General features: G+C 45.4%; 1 protein-coding gene across 4 annotated transcripts; it reads right to left on the bottom strand.

Annotated features, from left to right (window-relative positions):
* Nucleotides 1-2,351: 2,351 nt before the first annotated feature.
* On the bottom strand, nt 2,352-27,529 carry sbno2b (strawberry notch homolog 2b). Of its 4 annotated transcripts, XM_061298178.1 has the most exons (33): nt 27,361-27,529; nt 21,068-21,096; nt 20,872-20,960; nt 20,713-20,801; nt 18,797-18,920; nt 12,254-12,454; nt 12,064-12,150; nt 11,304-11,409; nt 11,066-11,226; nt 10,854-10,987; nt 10,391-10,481; nt 10,169-10,312; nt 9,930-10,047; nt 9,470-9,575; nt 9,158-9,311; nt 8,901-9,077; nt 8,545-8,642; nt 8,295-8,377; nt 8,030-8,215; nt 7,840-7,961; nt 7,625-7,756; nt 7,332-7,467; nt 5,544-5,656; nt 4,664-4,735; nt 4,472-4,580; nt 4,327-4,398; nt 4,104-4,247; nt 3,922-4,016; nt 3,750-3,842; nt 3,554-3,685; nt 3,345-3,421; nt 3,001-3,191; nt 2,352-2,889 (listed from the first exon to the last, which is right to left on the bottom strand). In XM_061298178.1, exons 3-33 carry the CDS (start codon nt 20,950-20,952, stop codon nt 2,498-2,500), a joined length of 4,020 nt encoding a protein of 1,339 aa, XP_061154162.1. In that variant the 5' UTR covers nt 20,953-20,960; nt 21,068-21,096; nt 27,361-27,529; the 3' UTR covers nt 2,352-2,497. The 4 variants fall into 4 exon arrangements, with proteins under 4 accessions (XP_061154162.1, XP_061154161.1, XP_061154164.1 ...); XM_061298177.1 differs by having other exon boundaries at nt 20,872-21,096; XM_061298180.1 differs by lacking the exon at nt 12,064-12,150 and having other exon boundaries at nt 20,872-21,096.
* Nucleotides 27,530-27,535: the final 6 nt, after the last annotated feature.

Raw genomic sequence — 27,535 nt, forward strand, 5'->3', positions numbered from 1 at the left:
TTTAGGGCAACAAAACACTTTGGTATCTCTCTGGGAAAACCCAACAACAACCAACCTCATGAAGCAGAAATCAATGGAGACAGTGCAAACATATTTGGTGGCAGATTTGAATAGAATTGATCTTCCCTGACCAAACGTTTTGACTCTTATTTAAAGAACAAGCAGAAGAACACAGCTAAAAAATCCCTTAAATATAAATAACAATATTCTTATCACACCTACAATATAACGGTGGTGTGTAACCAAACGTCAGTGAGGGGGATTTGCACGCCCGGGGAGAGTAAACAATTCGTGGTCTGCTGTGTTCACGCCAAATTTTTTTACTTTCCTGTTTTTATTGCTTTCGGCCGAGCGCGGCGCACCAGCAGACATCGAGGACAACGTCGCCAAGCGCGACACCACTCAAAACACACGGCGGGTTACAAGGAAAAGACGTGAGGGTTTGGACGATGGTCTCATTTCATGGCTTTTGTATCGATTGATGAATCATGTTTGTGGGTTAGAATGAAGAAACATTGACTTGAATAAATCAGGAATAGCCACAATTGTCGCACTGACAAAAATGAAGCGGTGGCAAAGTCTGACTAAAACGGCTGGTTAATGTCAGAAAATTGACAGTTTTTTGACATTGAGCCTTTTTTTGTATTTTATTTTTTATTAAGCCTCGCTCTATAAACAGCATAGAGGCGGCAACTGTCCAGACACGAACGACAATGATTTGCAATGCAAGAACAAATTACGTGTGGCAAGTCTGCATTCGGAAACAGGAAGATCTTCGCTTTCATTTCCCATCGGATGTTTTGTTTTCTTTTGAGATAACCAAAAACATATTTCTGAATACTTAATGACCCAAACTGACTGACACTAACACATGTGTACAAATGGAATTATACAACAAGACCAAAAGCACTTGAGACTTTCCTGAGAAATTTAAAATCAAATCATACCAGGAGTCAAATCTCTCTGTGTCGTCAATTAAAAAAAAATAAAAGTGATATTTTTTTGGATACCGTCTGCTCACTATGCTTGTTGGTGTTGTTGCAAGCCACGCAGACACACAAATACACACAAAGAGTTGAGGCTTCACGGAGGCCTCCCCTTGGAACCCACCACCAGCATAGTGTAACACGAAGGGACGAAAAAGGTTAAATACAAATATACCATATTTTAAATTAAAATACAAATCTATACATTAGGCTACATGGATTTTTTTGTTTTTGTTTTTAAAGACTGCATTTATAAGATTCTCAGAAAGGCACTGTTTGCAGACTGCTGCTTTCCCTCTCCTCTTTCCTCAAACACAAACAAACAAACAAACAAACAAACAAACAAACAAACAAACAAAAGGAAAGAAAGGGAGCACGTCGTGTCGTTTGGGGGAGAGCAAACGGATCAAAAGGAGGCATTTCACGGTTTTGTCAGCTTTGATTTCATCCTCTTGTATCTTCCAGTTTGTTGCCACCTAGCGCCTCGCTTGAATAAAGCAATGATAACAAAAAATATTCCAGCGTCGAATCAGTTAAAGGACTTTTGTTTTGTTTCGACAGCTCCAGAAGAGTTCCCTAAAGTCAAGTTTGCGTTTTCAGCTGCCGTGGAGGAGGACGCACGTTGGGGGTGCGGGAATCCCAAATTGGGAGCAGGCGCTGGCTAGAGGTGGTTTGAGAGAAGACTGTGAGCAGGACAGGCAGTGATGTTGACTGGAAGGTCCCCGGACAGCAGCGGAGGAATGCGTGCTAAAAATCTGCTTACACACACAAAAACCGAGTGGGGACGTTAAAGCGTCAGTCTTGCTGGCGGTAGTGAATGACGGACTTGCGGTCGGGCCCCGCCGCCTGGAGCATGCTGTTCAGAGCCTCGCGCACGTCCAGAGCGCCCGAGCTGCAGTGGCCGTTGGGCAGGGGCAGCGAGTCCGACTGGGGCAGGAGAAAGTTGGGGAAGCGAGGGGGAGGGAACTGCGAGGAAGAGCACGAGGACGGGGGGTTGGAAAAAAGCGAGCTTTGGACGAGGGAGGATGTGGACGAGGAGCTGGACGAGGCGGAGGACAAAGGGCTGGCTTTCTGCGTGGGCATCGGTGGCGAGAGGGGCAGGTCGAAAAGGTCCAGCAAGTCCTGGTGGTTGTTTCTCAGGTGGTTGTGGTTCAGAGGCGGCGGCGCCGGCGGTAGCTGAGTGGCCATCTGCGAGATGAGCGACTCCAAGTTAAAGTCGTCGGCGAACGGCGCGGCCGGACCCGTCAGACCGTCCAGAGCCGGCCCGGCCTCGGTGCTGTCCGGTGAGGGCGACGGTGAGCTGATGGTCAGGTCCAGCACCTCCTCCTGGCCCTTCTGGGAAGACATGCGTGCTGTCTGGTGGATATGAAGGGGCTGCGGGAAGGAGGGTAAGAAGGAATGACGGTAAAACTGGGAGAAGTTGGAGCTGTGGACGACCGCATTGCGCGCCGCCGCCTGCTGCTGCTGCTGCTGCTTGGAGGCGGCCGACTTGCCGGGCCAGCCGCTCGGAGTCACTTGGGGGTTTGGGGGTAAAGACAGCAGAGCCTGACCCTGTGGGTGCTGCTGCTGTTGCTGCTGCTGCTGCTGCTGCTCAAGGCAGCCTGCATCCTCTGCAGCTGAGCCATGCCCGCCACTTGCGTCTTCTGCAGCGGGTTCAGTTTCTGCTTGAGGAGTTGACCGTGAACCAGCGAATGGGCCAGTGACTGGGTGGGCATGGCTTTCTGGCTGAACAGATTTGCCAGCAGGTGCTTGTTGTCCTGCTCCATCTTGCGCATGCGCTCCTCGGCCAGACGCTGCTCCACGGCTTGCTTCTCGCGCTCCTTGCGCCTCCGCTTTACCTCCTCGTCCATTAGCATAAGCTCTTCGCGCACCCGGGCCACGCAGTTCTCGGGGATCTTGATGCCTGGGACAGTGAGGGTTCGGTTAGTTCAAGCTCGTTTTGGGTTAACGAGAGCTCAGCGGCTCATCTAATCACGCTCTTGGACACCGACTATATCTTGTAACTCGCACTCACCAACTTGCTTGTTGTGCTGCTTGGTCTTGAGGCGAACAATCTGCAGGATGTTGGAGTTGGTGATGTCGGACACCACGTCGGACACGCGCTTCCAAACGCGCAGCAGAGCGCCGCACAGCATGTGGTACTGGCGCAGACGCATACCCTGGAAGCACTCCTGGCCTTCCTCCACTTTCTTGCATTTGCCGTTCCTGCGGAGAGGCCACGTACACGCAACTGTCAAGCCGCTCGCTCTGACCTTTGAATTTGAAACGCCAAACAGCAGCTTGCAGGACTTGCACGCATTGTTGTTGTTTACAAATCGGGTGAGAGTGCAACAAAGTGTTGTGCGTGTTCCTAGTTACCAGTTGGCATGGCTACACTTCTTCAAGGAGAAGCTGAACCGGCTCTCCCAGCAGTCCTTGGCCTCCTCTGGAGTCACCTGAGGAAGACAAGCCAACCAGATTGTCAGGACACCCACGGCAATCACGGCCCGTCCACCCCTCGTTCCCCTCGTTGTGTCATGATCATCTTGTTGTTCCCGTGTAGATATAAAGATGAAAATCAAACACACCTTCCGATAGCGTTGCTGCAGGTTTTCAAGGCTTTCAGGATGAGTCTGCTTGCCGATGTTGGGCTTGTAAACAATAAAGTTCTTGCCTCTCCCTTGCTCAGCGAGCAACACGCAAGGCTGGTTACCTCGAGGCTGGAAACCAACAAGGAGGGGGTCAATCTTTCTGGCCAACTTCTTTTACGACATGCAGACTCACCTTCCGGGACATGTAGAAGCCCTCGTCAGCACCAGTGAGACTGAGAAACCTGTTGCTGGCTTCATCCCAAGGCATACCTCGGTCCACACTGATCTGTGGAGGCACAAAGAAAACGACTTGTCACCTTAGAAGAAGAATAAGCACACATTCGCAATGACAATGTCGGTCCTACCTGGTAAAGAACCACCTGGCCATCCTGAGGGTTCCCCACTGTCATAAAGATTTCCTGCTTCTCCTCATAAATCTCATCGTTACCTGGAGCCAAATCTGTCGGCCACCCAAAAGACAACCAAAATGAGAATAAGGCTTTTTTTTTTTTTGGGGTAGTTTCAATAATGAACCTAAAATGCATACCTAAGATGCCCATGTCATATTTGCCCTCTTTCTTGTCTTTTTCTATTAGGTAGTCAAAATTCTCTGTGAAATACTGGAAGAGATGGTTCTGCTTGTGGACCTCCAGCCCCAAGATTCGGTTTAGGAATTTGGTAACGCTGCAATCTGGAATTCAAATTAAAAAACAAATCAATCTAAAAATTGCCAAACAAATGACCTCCTTGAGCAATTGCACACCACTGACCTTTCTCCGTATTGATGCCAAAGCGAGACTCCCGACAGAAGATGCCCACATCCATCATTCCATGTTTCATATCTGGCGTAAAGGGGAATTTTTTTTATTTTTTTATTTCAGCACTCTTGAATATTGACGAGTACTGAGTGCCTACCTCTGAAGAACATGGCGTCACCTCCGGGGTAATCTTTAGGCACGGGCACCTTGTTCTCTATGTGGCCCAAAATTGCTTTGGTGATTTTATCCAGAGCCTTAGTACCATACTGCAAAGAAGGAGCACAAATTGATTGAGCCGTGTTGTGTCGACGTTACCGGCATGACAAATAAAAGTTGCCTCTGTACCTACCTTGTTCTCAAAGTTGTACTTGCTTAAGTCTCTGGTTTCAGTCGCCCGTCTGTCGCCATGTGTTAACGCACCCTGCGAGCAAAGAGGATGAAGGTTAACTTTTTTTTTTTTTTTGTAAGTATTAGCATCATCAACCAAATTACAGGAAGACCAACGTGATGCGGGAGTACAAGAACAGCACACGATGATCCCGGGCTGCAGTTTGAAGTGAGGTCACAACTTTTATTGAACAGATTTACCGGGAATATATTTTTATTGGGTCCTATTTGTTTGTGGTTTACATCTTGTGACATTTATGAATGTTATGATAGTGGGTCGCTATACGGCCACAGAGCATTTTTCTTTTGTTTTAATAATGTTCCTAATATTGAAGATGAAGATCTCTAATGTGCTTTTCCCATCTCACTTTAATTTCTACTGTGCAGGAGGTGACGGTTGTGAAAGATGGTTGACAGAACCAGTGGATGGATCTCTTCGCTGCTCATCTGGAGTCGGCAAGGGCGCAAAGGTGGTTGGTTGCACACTTCAAGTGGGTGAGTAAACATTTCATAAACTGAGCACGGGGGACGTGGGATATGACCGACGGATTTACCGAACGCGCTTGGCAAACACAGCTGAGGCTTCCTGGAATGGACATCCCCACCAGCCCACCCCCTTGTGTCTTTTTCTGTTATGCTGTGTCACTCTGGAAATAAATGGCTTGTCGCTCAAGTGCATCATGGAAAGTGACCCTTGGCTTGTCATTTATACAGAAAGTCTGATTCAAATCTGACCTTCACATTTGTTAGATGCCTGATTTGAACCCAGAGCGATCCAATTTCATATCCCAATTGTTGCTAAGTTTATAACGTTACAAACGTAAACACAGGCACGTATTTACCAGGCTTTCCAGTCTCTTTGCAACGATGGAGGCGAAACGTCTCTCGCCGGCAAGCTCCGAGATGAGGAAGATGTACTCTGGAGCTGTCACTTGATTGGACCGATGGGTACGGCCTGAAAAATACAATTGAAATAATAATTCGAGTGCCCACACTTTTCTAAATGTATTATTATTCTGATTGTTTTAACATATTATATAACTTCTGATCATTTGTGGGCTTTTAATGGCGGTTCTTCCAAGGTTTTACTTGTTTTTAGAACTGCATGGTCAAAAGCCATATGGTCTCCATCCCTGTTTTAAACCAAGACCATCTGCTTTATTGATGTTTTCTGGCGCCAGGTTTTCAACACAAGGCTCATCATGCATATGTACGTAATATACATGCGCACACGGTCATTTATGCTCAAAGCCAGACAAGCACTCCTAATGGAAATAATTAATTGAGCTGTTAGCACAATGGCTGCAAACAATAAATCCATTAGAGCAGGGGTCACCAAACTACGGCCCGCGGGCCGGATACGGCCCGCGGGACCGTTTAATCCGGCCCGCCAACCCTGAACAAATTGTATTAAACTTTTTTTTTTTTTTTTTTTGCTCATTTTGCCTGCAATGACTGCGTTTGCCCAGTAGATGGGGAAGCGCTCGCCTGCGCATTTACTACCGGAAGCCGTGTCAGAAAGCTCGGTGCACACTCACAAGTGCGTGTACGGACATGGCGCACTCGCGCTCTATTTGTATCAGTCCCGAATTTAGAGCGTGGGCTGTGACGACAGCATTCTTGTAATTTGCGCGCTGAGCTTTCAGATGCAGTTTTGCGCTAAAGCCACCCACAAACCTTCCCCTGGAATCCTTCCGTTAAAATGTCGCCAAAGTAAAGCAGGGTGAACACAGTGCCGAGCGTTTAAAAGAGTTGCCAATTTGGCTCGACGTACGCGACGTGACGTTCAGCCACATGAACGTCAACATCTACCCGTCACAGATCGAGGTAAACGGACAAACACCTCGGATCTCGCCTAAGAATTGCCACAACAAATTTTACTCCAGACTATGACGCACTATCAAACTTTAACAAAAAAGACAGCAGTGTCTACAAGCCTACTGGAACCTACAAAAGGATTATAAGGAAGGAACACAAGAACTTTAAGAGACTGCTCATATGTGTCAGAGAGGTTCTGCTCTGACAACTGAGCTGAACTTTTATCTGTTAAGATTGTTCATGGCACAACAGAAAGTTAATGTTCCATGTTTTTTTTTCTATGAAGAACCCAGAGAGAGTTATTTAGTTATTTATTTCCTGTTTTTTCTGTGAAGAACTCAGAGAGGGTTTAGTTATTATTTATTTCATTAATAGTGTTATTATTTGTTTCCTGACTTTTTTTCTGTAAAGAACCTGGAAAGGGTTATTAAATAACCGTTATTTGGTTATGTGTGGCTTTCTGGAAAACAATATTTTTTTTAAGCTCCCCTACGATCGTCACACTTTTTCTGTTACAAACTGCCACCGGCCCGCCATCAGAGAAGGGAAAGGTTATGTGGCCCTCACAGGAAAAAGTTTGGGGACCCCTGCATTAGAGACTCGACGACATACAATTATGCACAATGGACCGAGCAGGCAGTTCTTCTGTCTGAATAATTGAATACAACTTAGTGTCCATAATAAACAGTCCAATGGAAAATGAACAGTCCCACTGCGTGAGCTGAATGAAAGCATTTATCTTGCATTGTTTTAGCCAACACAAATGCAGCAGAGCCCGGTTGTGCCCACAACTGATCCAAACTTGGACTCACCAAACTGCTGAATGGCCCTGTCTGCGCTCCAAGGTAGCTCCAGTGTCATGTGGACTCGCCGCCGCTGGTTTTTTATCCTCTTGTCCGCCTGCAGGGAAATTCCAGAGCTGGCTGCTTCGGAGATGATGGCCACCAGCTAGGGTGAGAGAAAGACTTGAATTGCATTGTGTGAAGGAAAAATATATACATTTGCCCACATATAGATGAGAAAAAAAAACAACGATACATTGGTAACCAAAACAGCAGTACCCACAGAAGCTAAAATTCCAATACTAAGCACAAATAAAACCGACCTTCTCTCCACTCATGAAGCGGTCTTTCTCCTTGATGTTGATGTGGTCAATGGTGAGACCCTGCTCAGCGCGTGACTCGTAACGGACGATACCTTCAGGACGTCGCACCACACGACCCTTACGCCCGGTCATCTGTTTGACAATGATTTGAAAATAAATAAATAAATTAAACATGCTAATTCATTCTAAACTTGTTGCATGCTTCAGGCTCGCACCTCAGAGACTTTATCAGGCCCTCCAAACTTATCAATAAGCTCGTCCAGGGTGTTGAGAGGTAGTTCTTTTCCCAGTTGTGCAATCTTATTGAGGAGACCCTGCTTCATCTCCTCTATCCTGACTGGAAATCCACATGAGAGGAATGTCAGAGCATATCAACGACAGCAAAAACAAAAGAAAACCACGCACCAGTGTGGCAGCTGGTGTGGTTGACAAAAATGACATCATCGTTGTCCAGCAGCGAGTCCGGAGACGAGTTGGAATCGGTGTCCATGCCGTCAGAGTCGGTGCTGCTGTCGTCGCTGTTGATGCTTATGACGCCGACGCTGTCCACCGTGTGCTTGGGTACCTTCGGATGGCGACCTCGAGGCTTGCCTGAAGATGACATGAGCGGTGAAGATGATGTCCAGAGACTAAATGGCTCCAACAAAACAGTAGACAAATGTGGGCCTACGTTTTCTCTTATTCCCCGGTGCCTTCTCTCTCCTCTGCTTCTCAGAAGGGAAATGTTTGGTAACAAGAGACTGGAATACTCCCCTGAAGGCAAGACAGTGAAGCCTGTTAGGGGCTAAACAAAGCAGCTTAAGATTCATTACGTGCTTGTCAGGTACTGGTAGGTAGATGAACATGCTTTAATATACTAAATCTGCCCAAGGGGTTGCAAAGTTGGTGAATCTCAAAACGAGCTTATGGGGCTCACTCACTCTGCGGCGGAGACAAATCGGTCAAGGCGACCATCATTCTCGTCCAGAACCTCTCTGGTGCGCGACTCCCCGGTAGACTGCAGGCCAATGACGATGCACTGTGGTGGAGAGTAACAAAGAGGTATGAGCAAACATTTTAAACAACCGTCTCATATAGAAGAACCTAACATGAATGTTTTTGGAATGTGTAAAGAAGACAAAATGAGAGAAATATGTAGACAAAAATGAGATTTTTTGTTGTTGTTATAATGACCAGCACCATTATGTGCAATTTCTCTCCTGTCTGAATTTCCGTCTGGTTATTTCCACACAGAGCGCAAACTTGCTGACTCTGCGTTCCAGTGATTTGTGCTGACCTTTCCTGCCTCCAGCTCTTTCTTGGCCAACTCCACCAGGCAGCGGACCTTGGCAGCTATACAGAGGTATTTGAAAAAGCGCTGGTGAGACGACCAGAACTGGCCCCACAGGGACTTCCTGCTGACCAGGCCCAGCTCGTCGGCGGCGCGCATGAAGACCTGCAGTGCCTCTGCCCACTAAAAAAAAAAAAAAAAAAAAGAAACAGCGTGAAGTTAAAAGGCAAATGCGTTCTTCGATGTTGGGTTGCGGCGCTCACCAATTTGGCGGCTTTATTGTAGACCAGCTTAAAGTCGCTGTCCAGTCCGATCTCTTCAATGCGGAAAGACACCCCTGAGAAGCTCAACTGCCTGGCTATGTACATCCCGCTCACCTTCATATCCATGGCGACAATCTCCATGGCGCCCACGCCTCTGTTTACACATAGCAAATATATCTCAACAAATTGACTGGGCATAAAAAAAAAAAAAATCCCCGCCTTGGCTACGATATGAGGAAATAGATGTTATTTTACAAGAACAGGAAACCCGCATGATTTGTGAGTCATTTGAAAACATTAGACACCGCAAACCTTTTCTCGATGGCGTGCAGGAAGTCGTCAAAGGCCCTGAAAGGCGTGCCCTCGCCCCAAATACCCAGGCGGCTCATGTAGATCATGTTCTTTGGCTCAGAGGCACCTAGGCGACAAAAAGGGTGTGGAGTTGTACCTCAGGCATCATCCCAATTCAAAAGTCTGGAGAAAGGGTCACATTTTCAGCAAAATGTATCTCCTAAGTCACAATATATTTTTGCATTTTGTGAAACCTGGCTGCTACAATTCAATATCAAATACACGTACAGTGTGGTGTCCACCCACATACTTGACCGATATTCTTTTAATTTTCAATATTACTATCATGAATGTTCATTTCGATACCAAGTCAGCATTCCAACCACAAACCTCATAACTGTGACACACACGTACTAGGACACCACGCTGTCCACACACTGGGATGTGACAGTTCCGCAGTTTGGCCAATCCGTTTATGTACCTGTGGCACTGGCATACACCACTCTGGCCCGTGGCAGCTTGTTCTGCAGATCAAGCACCGCTTTGCCCATCTTTGTTGACGTGGCATTCTTGGCTTTGTGGCATTCATCAAAAATAATCTGTGAGGAGGAGAATTCAGGTCAAGGGCAAACAACACAGAGAACTCTGTGTGTGCGTGTGTTCAAAGCACACTGGAAGTGGAGGAGGAATTTGTGCGTCATTGGGAAAATGAAAGGATACAACTCCGTCGAAATCCGGCTTGCACCAGTCCAGGATCTGTTTAATCCGCGTGCGGTGCTGCCCACCCGCCTGGCTCTCGCCAATCAGCGCAGAGTAGGTCGCAAAGAGGACTCCTTCTGAGGTAGCTGTGTCTCCATACTTAATCTGCAACACAGTCACACGGTCACCCGGTGGGACTTTGCTCCGTTTCGCACGGCCTTCTCGGTCAACACCTGCACTCACTTTGTTTAAGGCATGCACGGGAATAGTCGGTGCATCGATGTCTTTGAGATCTCGCTCTGCATCAAATTTCAGGTCATTGGATATGCTGAACCTGCGGGCAGAGAACAGTAGGATTAGTCATTGGGCGTACGCAGCTGGACAGAACGAGTAGAAGCGCATGCAAATCAGGTGATGTTGGCCGTGCGTATGAATTTTAGGGCGGCCGACCGAAATCCGGGGCTGGCCGAGTGGTGAGTTCACATCCGGTCGGGCCCGCGCTGCACGCACAGGCTACAATTAAGATGGCATTATACTGAGTCACTGCTCATCTTTTGAGAACTTGCTGCGAGCAAACTGCAGCCTCGGAAAAATAAAAATTGACATGACAAATTGAGACAGTCCTTGAAAAAAAGCATTTCACCCGCTTCAGACAAATAGAGACCTTTTTCCAAAAACGTATTGAGTCCAGGAAGCGCTAACTCACCATAGTGATTTTTTTCTTCCCTTAAGGTAGTTTTCCAGGATGATTCCCGCAACAGTACGTCCCTTTCCCACGCCGGCGCCATCTCCAATCAGGAAGCCTGCCCGTTGGTTGTTCTGTAGGATGACCTCGTGTTGCTGGCCGTGCAAACGAGAGAGACCGGGTCACTCATTGCCGTGAAAGGGAATGACTGGCGGGAGATGCCTCTGTGTTACCTGACATGCGTAGATGATGGCTTCTAGCTGCAGGGCGGAGAGCAGGCCGCTGTTAATGGTCGACTCGGGTATAGACAGAGTATATGTGATGTCCGGAGGAGGGACGCTGGACAGAGTGTTGGTCTCCACCACGATGTCGGGATGGGAAATTCCGATAGTGGCTGACGGGGAGAAAGGGGAAAATAAAATGAAGTTGTCTGAACGGGCCCACATTTTGCCATGGTATCTAGTGACCTACATTTGGAAGGTCTGTACTCAGCATACGTGTCGACATGGCCCAGTTCCTCTGAATCCTCTTCCTCTGCTTCCTCCTCTTCCTCCGGGGGTGATTGGGCTCTCTGAGTCTGGCAATACCAAAGACAACATTTAACAGAGGCGTAAGCGCCGCTCGTGTGCAGTTCTGAATTCTCCCGAGGTGATGTTGGCAAGAGAGATGTTAGTAGCCAGGCAGTCCAATTAAGGAACACAGCGATGGAAATAAGAGTTAAGCAGCTAAGAGCAGGAAACATAAACATCGACAATCAAAATGATGGCAGTTAAACTCTATTGACAGTATGACGCGACATTGGAATTTAAAAAAGAAACAGATGACGGAAGATGCAGTATTTGTTTTGTATGAAGGGAGGTAGGGAAGGTAATCGGGACACGATGAAAATAAAAATGGATACATTGTATCACACAGAAAAACAAAGTAACAAGGACAAAGTAAGAAAATAAATGATCATTTTTCTTTTCTAACGTGACCTCAATACTGCTTTGTAGTTGGCTGTCTCAGCGTCGTTGCAAATAGGACGCAACGCTTACATCATCCGTGATAATGCACAATGCTACAAATCACAACGAATGAGCATCCGTGGCCATTTTGAGCTCAAGTCCAACCACTTATGCTACAACCGATACTTAATCTGCATGGGTGCACATTTGAGCGCGAACCACTCATGGAGGGGCACAAAGAGAGAGAGACAGAGCGAGCGTGTTACTCAAATTGATGCGGCTACCTGAAATCCTCCTAAAGGTGGCACGCTGATTATAGCGGTTATATCATCCAAACTGGCCAAGCCCTGAAACCTGCTGGAGCCTTTAAGCTGTCAACAAAAACATTCAATAAATACAAATGGATGGGGAAACAGATGAAAAGGAGGGAAAAAAAAAAAGAAGCACACATTGTGTGTGTGTGTGTGTACTGACCTCCAGCTGGTTCTGTGCTGGTGTAGTGGCGGCGCCGTTGGTGGCGGTGGTGGTGGTACTCGTGTTGACGTCCCAGATTGTGGGCACCGTGTCCAGGTGATCGGTGCTAATGAAGGACTGGGCGTCGGCATACTCGGACAGTGAGTCGGCCGGAGAGGAGAACAGGGAATTGTTGGAGATGTCATCGATGCAGGACAGATCCTGTGGGTGGAGAAGAGGAGCATTGAGTTCCACCTTGATTTCAGGGATGAGTTTTTTTTTTTTTTGTCTGAAATGTCATTTTCACAGTCACAATTTGACTTTGGGTGTAATGTGCTGCAAACGGCTCTTTTACCCGAATTTAATTTACTATATACAGCTTTTACAGAAATAATAAAACATTGCCCGCATAGTTAATTAGAGATCTTTCTTTCATGCAAGCAGCTTCTTAAAAGGTTATGCTTGCAGTAAACTCGTGTCCTACTTTTCATTGCGATTACAAGGGTGGTCTCCACAGTCCAGAAAGCCTCAGGATATCATCGTGACTCCTTTTCAACAATATGCCAGGCTAATTATCACCGCGCATTACGCCACAGTTCCGCCGAACATGTCTGACCGGTGAAAGAGGACAAGATGCTGGGGGCTGTGGGTATAAACATGACCGCATGGTGTGGGAATGAGGCCTGGATGTTTTTTTTGTGCTCTGATGTTAGTGACTTGCAGAGGGTCGCGTGGAAGCAAGCTTGGACTTTTTTTGTGACTGCAGTCACTTCTTGCGGGCAAGATCAGACATGAAAAACAGGCTTTCTGGATTGGTCTCTGATTGGCTGCCTTAAAAGTGGGAATGGAGGGTGAATGTTTAAGAAAGGGGGAGGACTGGGCGGGGGAGATACGTGTAACTTTGTAGCGCCTCTCTCATCTGTTGTGAGTCTTTATTATTCTATTTCACACCCTGAGCTGGTTCTGGCTGCGACAGATGAGTAAAGAAGGCCAGAAACAAAGGACCCACCCTTCTTTGCAGAGGCACCATGGTGGAAACACACAGATAAGCAGCATATTGTCATTTTTAATCGAGGAAAACAGGATGTGTTTTTTTTTTTCTTTGCCGAACAGCGGCGAAAAAGGCTTTTGTTTACCTCTGCCGCATTTACTGAAAGGGGGGGGTCTTCTGTCAAAGTCATGGGCTGATAAATGGTTGCACACACAATACAGTTTGACTTCCAAATATGCAGTACAAGAATTTACAAAAGAGAAAAAAAAAAGTTGAATCTCATTTGAAATTCATCATACATTTTATTTCCCCTAAAATGTGGGTTTGAGCAAAGCGCGTCAGGCCGGTGCTAAGCGAGACACCTCCGAGCTCAGCGCTATGCTAATCGAGTTGTCGAGCAGAGTGGAACAGAGGCAGCAGTGTTACTAGTCCCGCGGCAGACGTGTACTCCGAGCTGCTTCATCTCCTATTCCTAAAACCGGGCCCTGCCGCACAGAGATAAGGCTTGAATTCCAACTGCACTGATGCTAATCTGGCTCCTTTGGCAGCACACAGCCAACGCATGCATGCAACCGCTAATCCTGCCTCACTCTCTTCTAAATCCAAATTTCATTAACAAAACAAAAAAAGAAAACCCAAACCACACACCATGAATGTTTTTCAAAGTGTCTCTTTCCAAAATGTCTTCCAGGAGATGATGAGCATATTCACAGAAGGGGATGTGAAGTCTCATTTCTCCACCCATGTGCTGTTCAACAAAAGTACTCTTTCACGTCTTTTTACTTTTGCCCCAGTTTCCCAACGCAGTCACACGTCTTCTTTTCCCCCCCCTTCAGCGCCGCTTGGGCAATCTTTTGATCAAATGAACTTAATGTGACAAGCAAGATGCTGTCCTGCACGCAGAGGCGATAAATTACAGCGCTCATGCGCCTTGGGATGAATGATAGGAGGGAGTTTGCGTGCTGCTAAGAAGCAATCTGTTTGACACAGTGGTTCATGGAAAAATAATAATAATAATAACAAAGCAAACGTGACAGACACACTGCGACATAAAAATGCAATAATGTGAGACTGTCATGAAGCTTTGCAGCTGCTCTCCATATAAAAAGAGCAAAGTCACAGTTTATCACATGAGCCTTAAGATAAGTTCCAGCACGACCATAAAAGGAAGTCGACATATAAACAAACACATGTCTGCAGCCCAATTGTTTTTTTCTTCACACGGGGATTCTGCAAAGTAGCCATAACAAAAGACACTGGCTTTTATTTCACGCGGACCCCAGTAAAGGGGAAATATTTCACACAGTGAACCGGATTGACAAAGAGATGATTAAATAAATGTCAACACAACGGTATGAGAGACATGAGAGTCAGTTTTTCAACTCCCAATGCTGCTCCGCCGTTTATTCGCCAAAGGTCTGTCTGTGTAATATCGTAGGAATGACACCCGTGTGTAAGGGAACGCCAAGAGTAAAATCTAACACCCGACACGCCCTTCTTTTTTTACGGTTGTGTTGAAAGCAATTTGTCACTGTCCAACAGGAATGCGAGCCGAAGCAAAGACACCGTTGTGTACGTATTTCACCTTTGCTGAGTTCTGTACAAAAAAAAATATGAGAATAAAAATATCAAGGTCTTTCCTGAAGTGACGCAGGGTAAACAAAGCAGGGATCTAAATAGAACAAAAACAAGATGACACAAGTTGAATGAGGGAGGACCGGAAGATTGCTTGGTGTTTGGAGATTCAGAAGATACACCGAGTAAATTAGATTTGCGTTCCTGCCAGCTAGATTTTAGGATAACTTCTGCTATGATGAAAATGCAAGTCGGCAACAACTCCGGTATTTGTTCACTGGCCACAATGCGGTGAATTTCAAAACACATACAAGACGGGCCACGTTCAGGGCTTCCCCCGCCTACACACTGCACGCTCGCTCGCTTCTCCAAGACTGAAAAGTCAAAACGAGTGATGTCACCATTCCAAAGTCTTCCCATTTTGCCATCCCCCAAAACCTCACCTTTGGGCTTTGTTGATTTTGGATTTGGCTTTCAGCCAGATTCCTACGCAAGAAGAGGAGCAAACACTTGAAGCGTCGGTGAGAACGATGTCGCTGTTGTTTGCAGTGTAAGCACCGGCCGGCCCTGCGTGTCAATATCTAAACGGTGTGTGAGTGAAGCAGACAAACTGCGGGCGATGACATCACCATACCCGAGCGCTCGGGAGATTGAAACAAGCCATATTTTGTGCTCAGCTGTTGACCTTGTCCAAGCAGTCAACACAACTTGCCCCATAGCGTCTGTGTGAGTTCAGGGGGTACATCTGGAGGCCATCATGTCTTCATTATTTTCCGTTTAAATCTCGTGTGGAAAAGGCGCCACGTGTCCTGTCAAGCACTTGCGAATAAGGAAATCAATAATAAAGTATCACTGAGGGTGTAAAAACCTTCGGGGTCACATGACAGGAGAGCCAAAATTGCTCAGACGCTATGCTGAACGAGGCGCATCAACTGTTGTAATTAGTAAATAATAATTGGAAAGATTTTGTGCTGTCATGACTACTCACTTTATCAGACACAAAAGCTATCAATGACACGTGCCACTGGTGCACTACTCATCACTTCCAGTAAGCGGCATGCCAAAGGTCACGGTTGACGTTTAACCAGGAAGCTGACTGTCCCTAGCTTCCTACTAATTTTCCTCCTAACAAACTCGCATGAAGTACTGCAGATATTACTCAAAGCCAAAGTACGGGTATTTAATGATACAAGGACAAAAAATGCTGACATTGCAGGCGACTTTGAATGACGTATCGGGTTCTCGCTTTTCCGGGAATAGAATGCGGGACAGAAGTAGCCATTTGTCATGAGTGGAGCGTTGGGCTACATGTGGGGGTCAGTCTTGAGTCAAGGCTCAAACTGGATTCAATAACAAGCGTGTTACAATAAAGTTTTCAAGTGCTTCTCTATTCGGAAGACATGAAAGCAGCCCACAATGTTCCTCATGGAATCTCAAATGTTCTTGAAACAGCAAGTCTCAATATGAACAAAGAAGTCATGAATCCAAAAGCCAAATCAAAAGATCAACAAATCTTTTTTTTTTCTTTTCTGGAACCCATCGCAGCTGATTTTGGGCAACTACACTCTGGACTGGTCTCCACACAAGCGCAGATCAACTCAAGATCCATTAATGCCTTTTACCGATAAAAAACTCAGGCACGCCGCTGAACTCATTTTGGGTTCTGACCCACAAATCGGAAAACTCCGCTTAAGAGTCATTCAAGGCAAAGCAAATAATCGTACCTTGGGGAGTGGCCGTCCCAGCTGTGAATACAATTTAGTCCAGAACTGCATGAGCGACATGGGTCCAGACTTTGCTTGAAGGGGAGGCGGGGGGGGGGGGGGGTGTCTAGACACACGCAAACAAACTCAAGACACACTCCTGCTTCACCTTGAAGCCCTGACTACAAGATCCATGAGGCTTCCCTTCCAGCCAGTAGGACCCACTCAGCCCTTTCACGGCTCCTCTCTGGTTGAACGCAACACATCTGCCTTCTCTGGAGGTGACGCTCTTGTGAATGAGCTGAGCAGCAGCCAGGTCTAAAACAAGGCCGCTAGGGTATAGGCGCTAAGTGATAAGTCATGGTGGTTATGCACTAATAGTTCCTCAAAGAGGTGGCCTGAGAGAGAGCGAGAGAGAGAGAGAGTGGAGGAAAGGAGGGGAGGGGAGAGGGAGGGAGGAGAGGAGGAGGAGCTTTCAGGAAATGATGCTTTTGTTGGTAAGTGACTACAGTTACCGGCAGTCAGACCCATTTTACTGTACATGGTGTAACTCAACCGCATTTGTAGTGTAAACAGAATTGCGCTCTGAACCCGGCCACTCCTCTCACGCCACCGGTTACGGCTATATTTAATTGCCGTCTTTTTTCTTTTGGACGATTATTATATTTAGAAAACTAATGCGCTGCCCGGTTGCCGTTCTAAATACATACACTTGTTTTTCCCGTTAAGGCTCACTATCGAGACCTCGACCCTTACCAACAGATCTTGGCTTTAAAATATTATCAACCCAGAAAATAACGTTTTGACAGAAAAGTAACTGGCTGCTCAGTCAAATATGAGCAGTGCAATTATTTTGATATAAAATATATTTTACTGATGGCAGATGGGAATATTATTCCCCCTATTATACAATTATCCAAAACAATATAATTGACCTCTTCTCAATCTGCTCCAACAGTTGAGCACATTAAAATGTTCCCTTACACAATACCTGCAGTTATACACATTTATTTGTCCTAACGGGAAAAACTGGTTTGTAGTTTAACTCGTTCATTACCAGGTTGAAAAGGTGAGTCAAATTTGATATACCCTGTTGATCAAAATATTTTTCTCTATGTTTAACCTGCACCCTTTTTATCCTGAGGAAGTTCCATTTAATCAAACTCAAGGCCATCATGGCAAGAAACAAAATAATTACACAAGCGGATCAAAAACACCTTCAGGCTTGTCTCCAAACATTACAAAAAAAACGTCCATCATTGCTGGTGAGACAAATGGGTCCATTTGCACCCCCAGCTTCCAGGAATCCATGATATCACGTCAGGATAATATACTGTAATATCCATCTTTGTGCGAGTGAAATGGAGAAAAGATTCTCATAGACAAAGTGGCGCCTGTCCATGGTGTCATCATATAAGTGGGAATACTCTGCCCGATGAGTGTGTGTGCGCCTGTAGTAAACAAAATGGCACCAGAGAGCCTTAACTATGAATCATGAGCACAGAAAAAAAAAAAGATAAACACAACCAATATCAGGCCCAGGGCCCCATTTAAAAAAAAACTTGTCACTTCCACATAACAGGCTTCTCTTGACACACATAAAACATATGTTTGCATGTGGGTGTAACCTCTATTATCAGTGGTGAACTTTAAATAATAATAATAAAGATCCTGGTTGTACAGCAAACATTTTATGAATGGATTTGTCCGTTTTACGCTGACGTGAACGCCCACCTACTTGCGGTTTACCAGTCGCAAATTGTAATGCCTTGCCACCATCGCCGCCATCCCACAAGATGGCGCAATCCCACCCAGGCTAATCGTAAAATGGAAATTGGTGCCAAGGAAGTACAAGAAATTCTGTTGCACATGAAAACGTCGCACGGCACCATCGTGCAAGGGCAGCGTATCGATCAAAGCTTGTCAAGCCGCCACTCTGTCCATAAATGAGATCACATCAGGCAGTGGTCTACTGATGTTTATCAGTAGATATGGAATTAGATGTCAACCATGATTGAGCTCAGTTTTTTAAAGCGGGAGGGGGGAATGTTTTTAATTTTTAAACAATTCATGGACGCAACTCTGAGCTTGAGTTTCAGAATGTCAACTGACAGTGTCGCGGTGAGGACACGTGTGGACATGTCTAGACAACATAAGGCTTTTAATCAGACGTCTCTACGGTACATTAGAAAAGGTGAATGAATTCACACGCGGGAGGAAAATGAGATGAAAGGCCGAGATTCCTCCCGCTGATAAGCGAGAGTGACATTTTCGAGGTCCTCGCCGTTCACCAACCTGGGAGAAATCGCCATTTCTGGGCCGGTTGAGGCAAGGGAAATCCATGTCTGAGAACGCAGAGTATATGTCAAGGTGCACATCCGGTGTAGTGGCGGCGGGAGCGCTGCTGCTGTGGTATTGCCTGGAGAGGTGGAGAGAGAAAGAGGCCACGTTTCATTTTTCCGAGAAACATCTCTGGGAACAGAATCATTCACATGACATTACTTCCTCTGTGAAAATGTCTTTAGAAATAAGAACAACTCGGATGTCAACCGTCAAGGGTTCACAAACTGAAAGGAATTCCACTTGAATGCGTGAGAGCGGCTCATTATATCATTACGAGTCTGCATGCTTTGAAAAAGGTGAACAACGCACACACCCAAGAAACCAAAAGCAAACCTTTGTTCAGGTAGAACGGTTGAAGCGCACCACCACTTTGCGTATCCACCAATCACATGCCAGAGCTCAGTAGGACTAAGTGAGCTCTGCCAAAGCTATTTGCAGGATTTATCTCGGTGTCCTCAAGCACAGGTCAGAGATCGCTAGATGCTTTAACACACCCAAACAGTAAAAGACAATAGAAAAAAAAGAAAATAAAATCTGTCAAATATCGTGCCGGTGGCCATTGAGTGTGAAAAATGTCGGTGCCGACTAAAAATGTTGCGTAGAAACATCAAGCAACGCACAAATTGTCCTTTCAAGCAATTAAATAAATGGAATCATTTTCCCAAATTAGAGCTCCCCTTGAAACATTTTACTTGATCCTCACATTTTAGTTTATGATGCGTAGACAAACTTTATCACACGTTAAAATGGCCAGACATGCTAAACTGGTTGGGTTGCTGGATCACGGAACGGAACGTCTACAGCCACAGTGTCGTCTGATATTATGCAAGTGTGACAAATCTCTTCCTTTCAGACAGCACCATTATGAAATATGAAACCGGCACATTATCAACATGCTGCTATCATCTGTAGAGTCTGTCTGCAGGCGATGTCAAAGAGTATCCGGCATAGCTTGACCGACTCCCGCCCGGCCCGGCCCGGCTCTTACAAACACTTGTTTGGTATACAAAAAAACTGGACAAACAGTTCATGTTTGGAACCACAAAGAAAAAGAAATCTTAAAAAGATTCAATTCTCATTTTTGGTGATGTCATTATTTTTTTTTGGTTCTGGAGTTGTTATTTTTAAATCCTTTTAAATGTGCCATATAAATAGAAATATCTTTCCTTGGCTTCCAGCGTGTGGCTTACTTTCAGATCACCTGTCCAGACAAGACGCTTCCGCATTCTCAGCAGAGTTGTGATGCGCATGGAGGGAGCCCGACGTACACAGGCTCTCGCTACATACAACCTTTGACAGTAACCTCTAATTCAGCTATGAGGTCATAAAGTCGAAAGACACTGTCAGATTAAAGGCGGTCTCAAGCAAAACCTGGACGCCTCCCTCTGGCCTTTTCGGCTATACCTGGATTGATGAAAATTCGGGGATAAATATGATTTTGATTATTTATTTATTATGATCTTAATGTTGACTTGTGCGTCTGTCAGTGAAATCAATTTAAATGGTTGGCGGTTGAAAAGAACTTTTTTGTTTTTACTGTGCTTGTCAACACAAACAACTCACTCACTATATCTACAAGATCTATGTGTGAAATGAAACCATGTTTCACTTGGGGGGGGGGGGGGGGAGGGATGACAGCGGTTGCCACGGCAACAACAACATTCACACGATATTTAGATTGATTTAGGTCAGCGCTGTCCAAGGTCCAGCAAACAGCTTGCATAGACCTGTCGGCATATTTGAAAAAATACAATAATATTAAAGGCCAGCGCACCGCAAAACTGTTTTTTTTTTCCATATTTTAAAATGTTCTGAGGAGCATTTCTTTTTTTTTTATTGTCGGGTGCAAAAAATAACAAGCAACTTACTGGTTTCCGGATTGCATAGGGCAGTGCACGCTGTATCCGGCCTGCTGAGAGAAGGACCTCCAGGAGCCAGGGGAGCCAAAGAGAGAACTCTAAAAAACACAATGTTCACGTGCAGAAACAAGAGGAGATGAAGAGGCGAAAATAAAGGAAGACTCTTACCTCCATGTTTGAGGGGGTTACAACGAACAAGCTGGTGTCCAGCTGAGGGCCTTCTGGATGCAGGTAGTTCTCCCCGTCCATGGCCAGCGCTGAGGGGAGGGTGGGCATCAAACTGGAGTTGCACACATGACCACGAGATGACCTCTACTATGGCCCAAACTGCCAACCCTGCTGCTGGCGCTGTCCCAGATTGTACCTCTCTCACGGAAAACCACTCTCCATGACCTGTAAAAAGACAAAAGCAGGTTCCTGATATTGTATTTCCAGACACGTTAGATCCACAGAATATTGTCTTCTGTGACAGTATGAGCACTAGACAGTCTTCTTTCGCCAGAAAAAGTGTGATTCTATCTTTTTTCCTTTCTTTCGTAATAAGCAGAACATGAGTCGGTTTCATCAAAAACACTGGTGTCTGACAAAAGAGCAGAGAAAATGAGCTTTTTGTAGACAGAGCCATTCAAGCACAACAGTGATTTCAATGTTATTTTCTTGTGATCACCTCAAATTACAAAATAACAAACCAGACAAAACATTATGGAAGGCAAAATAATCTTGACAGAAATTCAACTAAGCATGACCGAGCTTCGCCTGGTTTAGCCTCTTACCTTTATCTTGTAAACATCCTCAATGCTCAGTATGTGTCAATAAATGTGCGTGAGAAAGCAATATTGGCTGGTGACTCATCGAGACTGGATAGACACTATAGATAGCGACAAAGAAAATGAAAACTCAACAACTAAAACACACCAACTCAGTTTTCTAGAGTATGTTAATGGTCGCCTCTTGAAACAGCCTGAAGCATAACAGACTTCTTTTCATGACCCTCAGCAATAACATGCCACAAATGGGTTTGACCGCTAAATCAATCCAATTTCGTTATAGTCTACAAATTTTGTGTCACCCTAATCAAGCCCTCCCCCCAATCTTGCTAGCTTACTTTGCTCTCGCAACAGTGTGCCCCCGCTTTGCCTGGCCATACGCCAGGGTGTTGTTCGCTGGGGACAAAGCTAGGGTGATAAAGCCTAATAGAGTTCACGAGGGTCGGAATAAGAGGGCCTTTGTCTGTCTTGGTGCGTGTGTGTGTGTGTTTGCATATGAGAGAGACCCAATATGTTCACTGTGCACACAAGGAGGCCATTTTACTTTCAGGCTGATGTTGCTTCGAATCGGCCAAAAAAGGTAACATACCTGAGCAAACAAAATCAAGTGTGTGTGTGTGTGTTATATACATATATTTATTTTTTAACAATATATTTTTTTTTTTCAGTGTGGCTGTCCGATTTTAGCCTTTGAGCTATATTGAGCTTCCTTTACAAAATTAATGGTTGTTAATTACGCATCCTCGTTGTGCCTTTGCACAAACTGCCAGTTTTTTTTTTTCCTGCCCTAATTGGTGGAAAAATCGGCAAACGAGGTCACTTTGGGATGCAAAAAGCCAGATTTCTCTGGGGACTGTGTATAAAGCAGTTGAAATATTGCCTCTTCTGTTTCAACTTGACTGGCTGCGACGTAAACAAAGTGGTGGTAAATTCTACGCCATGGCCGTCTTTCCATATGCTCACCGCACTCCAGATAATCAATCCTGATTGTTTTAAGACTGCTCCCAGATATTCTCGTCCAATAAACTTCCAAATGCTCTCACGCGCAGAGGAAGAGGGAGGTGCTACGGAGTGTTATCAGTAGGAGGATGGGCGCTGGAGCCAGACGGGATAAACCAACACAAATAAAACATTAATAACCAAAACGCAACCATTGAGGACGCACGAGGTTTTCTCCCCAAAACGAGCAAGCAATTCATTTTAGACCCCGTGTGGTTATTTTTAAACAAAACGACGGAAACCACTTCCAAGTGTTATCTTTCAAATCTGTTTATAACCACAGTTCTTCTGTACAACCCTCTCCGGAGTCTCCCCCCACCCTCACCCATCTCTCTCTGGGTGGCCTAAATCTAAGCTGCGTTCAGGGACACGAGTTTAAATGAACTCCGCTGTAAAAATCCTTCTAAACGGTAGTACAAAGCAAAACGCATTGCTGAGATGAATCCCAGGCGCATTTGAGAGACTTGCAGAAATGGCTGATGCCACTTCAAAAACACACGACGCATGCTGTTGGCTTTATAGCATCCGACGTGTGCGTGGTGAGGAAATGCGGTTGTGTGTCAATGGGCGCATGGAGATCATCCAGGCGAGTGTGACTTCCTTAAGCTGCCAAATCACGCTGAATACTCACGAGGAAGCAGTGTGTGTGTGTAATTAAGAAGTACATTAATACCGAACCTTAACTGATAGCACAGCTAACATTAGAGCCGCAAGGAATGCTCCATGTCGTTTCCCGATAAATTAAGAGCCAGAGTTCTTCAATGTTCAAAGCCGCAAATCACACAAGCACTTCCTCCTGGTCGTAACACACGTTCAGTTGCGTGAAAACTGAGCCTCTGGTTCTTGTGTGATCCATAGAGAACTGGAGAAAGCGATGATGACAAAAAGGACCCTTGACTGACGTAAAGTATTTACTGCTAAACACGCTGGCCATTCTTCACTAATCTGCATGTCCGTCAGCGTCGGCAGTAATCAGGTTAGAATTGATCAGGGCCCCAGCTGTCTTCCTGCGCGCCATCGAGAGGGCCGTTAGCTGGTTATGATGGGCCTACCCCGCCCGATTCATTAGCCGCTCTGATGAAATATTCATAAAAGGAACCAGTGACTTCCCAGGAAAACACTGGTCGTGCAAAAACAGTCGACATACATCTGTTCGGTACCGGCCACAAATGAGCACATCACACGGTGCGTAATGAATAATTGAGCGCGGGCATGTCTCGCCATCCCCTGTTCGATTGTCGTCAACTACGGCAAGTGGCTCTTCTGCCGGGGGTGGCTGATGGATACCGCCGTGCCTGCAAACTCACGGGAAGGAGTGAGAAATTGCAGCGATTCAGACCCTGTAACGGGGCTCCTAATTCACCTCTCGTGGTAAATAAAATTGAGGAGCAGGTGAACCGAGAAGCCGTTGGGTCAATAGAGACACGGAGGGTGAAGGAGATAAGCAAATAATGCTTTGCAGGGGATCAATGGCGCCCCACAGCATGTAGATGAAAGAGCGGCTGGATCAGAAGCATCCAATTAACGGCCACTTAGCTCTCTTTGCGTTACGCCCAGAAGTTAAACACAGGCCGGCCTCGCTGTGGTTATGGGTCCGTTTACAGGTTTAGCAACGACATGACGGTTTGACAATACAAAATATGACCTTTTGTGACCTCGTTGTGGAAAACAGGAATATAGCCACCAGTGCTTGCTGTTCTTCCCTGAGGTTGAAATGAGAAACTCAGCACATTTGATACTTGAAAACATAATCCATTGCCCACTCCGCGGTTGCAAAATGCGCACATGTGAAGCCAGTTATCTTTGGTGGCTTGAAATGGAATCAGTGTGAAAACGTCGGCTGGTCAAGTGTTAACAGCGCAAGTGTGCGGAGATTCTCTGGCCTACATTGTTTCACTTGTTCATTGCATTTTGCATTTGTGTTGCGTATTATAGGAATTTCCCTTTTGCGTGGAACACGTGAAATTACGAACGCCGTTTTCTTTCGGATATTTTGTCATTACAGGACCGCTCAAGTCTCATCAGAGACTTTCAGTTTTACTTCGTATCTGAGCCACCTCCAGCCATTTGTCTCTATGGAGCCTGCTGAGCTATTATTAGGCTATTTTTATCCCAGCCGTTCCCCTGGAGTTGATTCAGGCGTGTAGCGCTGGTTGTTGCCTCTCGTCCCGTGTGACACTAACACCCTCACGGGCTTTGCTGTTGATTGAAGGTTGGGTGGCTCCCCCACCTTCTATTCACACCTTTCAGCCGCGTGTGTTTTTTTCCAGGACCTCCTTCTTCGCACTATTAGCATAGCAAAAGCGTTAATCCCCTGCTATGGAATGCGTGTCTAGCAGTACAATATGAGCACTGCAATTATGTTTTCAAAAGAGTCTCTCAATGTAGCGGGGCAGGCAGGTATCTACGAACCGTATTGAGATCGGCTGACTGGATGGCGGCCATGACACGCTTTGCTCGTCTCCTTGCCGCGTTTGTTTATTTATTTACAAAACATCAACGCGGGATTGTCAATTTGTGCTGAATCGCATCCTGTCATCCAAATTGGACACAGTACAAACGCAGACAGGACTAATTAGCCCAAAAGAATCTCATTATTCTGTTTTGCGTCACCGGAGGAACTAACAGCAGGAGTGAGGGGGTTGGGTGAAAATTCTCCAGGGTAAGACGACGACATCATCATAAGTGGTTTTGACAGATGTCTGTCTGTCCGTGTGTTACTGAGACATGCTAAATTCTCATCAATCGCATAGAAGGACACACCGTCCGCCGATGTAGATGTAAAATTAATCTATTCTTTCCTTTGTGGATGACTCATTGTTTTCTTTCACAGAAGGATCTGGACACTTTTGTTCCTAGGAAGGCCCGAATGATACACGGTGAACGCTAATCAGGAAATTCTACAAGGCCATCACATCGACCACTGTGAAGAAAAAAGAAATCCATGATCTGCTTGCTTGCTAGCGCGTTTCCTGGAAAGAAAGGCTGCCTTTCCAACTGCTGTTTTATAATGCTCCACATTGGTTTCACCCTCCCTCTATCAAGCCACAGGCCATCAATGAGATTTATCACTGCTAACAATCGGCTGACGTGGGGAGGAGAATGAAGCCTGAATCACACAAGGCAAAAGGTGGGCAATGGGCTAACATGAACTATGAATCTTTGTTCTTCTACATCAGCCCACTACAGATTGTATTTTGTATACTGGATTTAAATTTTTTTTTTTATAAACACCTATTCAAAAAAGAACAGCCTCAACAAGGACAATACCCCAAAACATAATGAAGATGCACAGACTGAAGAATCAACCATTAACATTAGCGGCTAGACTTGTTTCACCTCTAGTAGCAACACGCTAATATGGCACCGACCAAAATTAATAATATTAACATTATTATTAATAAAATTAATATAAGCCTTACTGTATGAACATATACGTACAGAAATCGCATCTTAATGTGCATTTAAGAGGGTTGAAATGAATGCTGTTCATTTAGAAAAAATCCACGCAAGCAAGTTACTTCCTAATAGTAAAACGGCCACAAGAGGGCGCCGAGAAATTACATCGGTGACCGGAATTGGCAGCCTTCCGGGCTCGATATTGTGTCGGTATTGGTCTGATGCCGGTACGTGGTATCGGTACTCATATTTATTATTTTGCAGAAAGTTCTTGTTGAAATACCGCCTATCATTTTTGTCTGTCGAGTTTTTTTTGTTTGTTTTTTTTTTGTTTTTTTTTTAAATCAACCAACACAGGGACAACAAGGTCAGGACTCCATGACCCATGAAGATGCAATTTCCTTCACGCGACTGGGCCAATGCCGCAGTTGACAGAAAAAACAATCAAACAAACAAAAAAAACAGAGAAACTATTCATATTTCCAACATGAATATTATATTAGCCATTATGTTTAAAATACGGAGCGAGGGGGGGGGGGCTTCAACTATTCGCGCATTCCCCCCCGTTTGCCTCAGGGCTTGCTTACTAAAGCAGCGGAAAGCGAGGGGTTAACTGTACTCCACTTATTTCACGACTCCAACTATGTTTGAGGTCAACTCGAAAAGCACCATATCTCAGTAAACTGACGGAAAACCTTTCTAAATGTACTGCAAGTCCGTCAAAGTCACTCTGCCTCTATCGTTGTCGTAGTGAAGAGAAAATGAAGACATATGTGAGAAGTGAGCCACATCTGTTTCCACACACACAAAGGAAAGGCATTTCAAGCTACACATTACAGTGTCACTATCACCGTTGATAGCTTGCCCTACGACAAAACCAGCCACCAAAATATACTCAAATACTCACGACTACGCGTCTCGTCGCTTACGTTTGCTTACAATTAACACACTAGAGACTTTAAAATGTCGAATAGTGTGTTTTAAATATGAATACCGATAGCGATAATGACTAGCTTGGTTAGCATAGCTTAGTTTTGTGTACTGCGAGGATTAACGCAGTAAAACGACGATTATAGTCTTAATTATGTACAGAATTTGAATTGTTATATATTTATTATTTTTGTTTTGGCATTATTAGTCGCTAGAGAAACGATTGTGCTAAAAATAGCATTTATTTAGCTAATCAGGGTTATGCGTTCCTGTTCCTACGTAGTAAGCGGAGCTAGCGTATTACACCGCGACAGCTCGCAGTCGGCTCACTAGTAACGCGAAGAATGTCAATTCATCCTTGTAATAACACTGATATGACTACGTATCGTCACATGTGATACATCTACGTTTCAAAAGACAACATATTGGCCTCAAAACAGGCCAACCATAAACCAGCCGGCGTAACTCGATGTCAATAACATTCTGCCCGAGAACGCATCTTGATAGCAAAGCTGCCGATGTGTCGCCAGCGCTTTCACGAATATTCTCGCATTCCACTCACCGCTTCGTCGTCTTTGCTTCGTCCCAGTCCGACCTCCGAACACGCGGGCAGATGTCGAGCCGCGGCCGACGTCAAATCGATGAAAATGGGCAATTTTATCCAACTTATTCGCCGCTACTTGTTTTCTCTACTTCCTGATTGAGAGGGTGCCATTTTGAATAGCGAAAAAATATTT

Source organism: Syngnathus typhle, linkage group LG14, assembly GCF_033458585.1.
Source record: "Syngnathus typhle isolate RoL2023-S1 ecotype Sweden linkage group LG14, RoL_Styp_1.0, whole genome shotgun sequence".
Lineage (NCBI taxonomy): Eukaryota > Metazoa > Chordata > Actinopteri > Syngnathiformes > Syngnathidae > Syngnathus > Syngnathus typhle.

Bases quoted from the DNA above. Each gene is read 5' to 3' on its own strand.
- sbno2b (XM_061298177.1), bottom strand. From the start codon at position 20,979: ATGCCCACCCTCCCCTCAGCGCTGGCCATGGACGGGGAGAACTACCTG. The intron at 9,312-9,469 runs GTTTGCGGTGTC...ATGTGTAAACAG, and splicing joins CTGCACGCCATCGAGAAAAG to AGGCGTGGGCGCCATGGAGA. The intron at 8,378-8,544 runs GTGAGTGAGCCC...TCTTGCCTTCAG, and splicing joins CGATTTGTCTCCGCCGCAGA to GGGAGTATTCCAGTCTCTTG.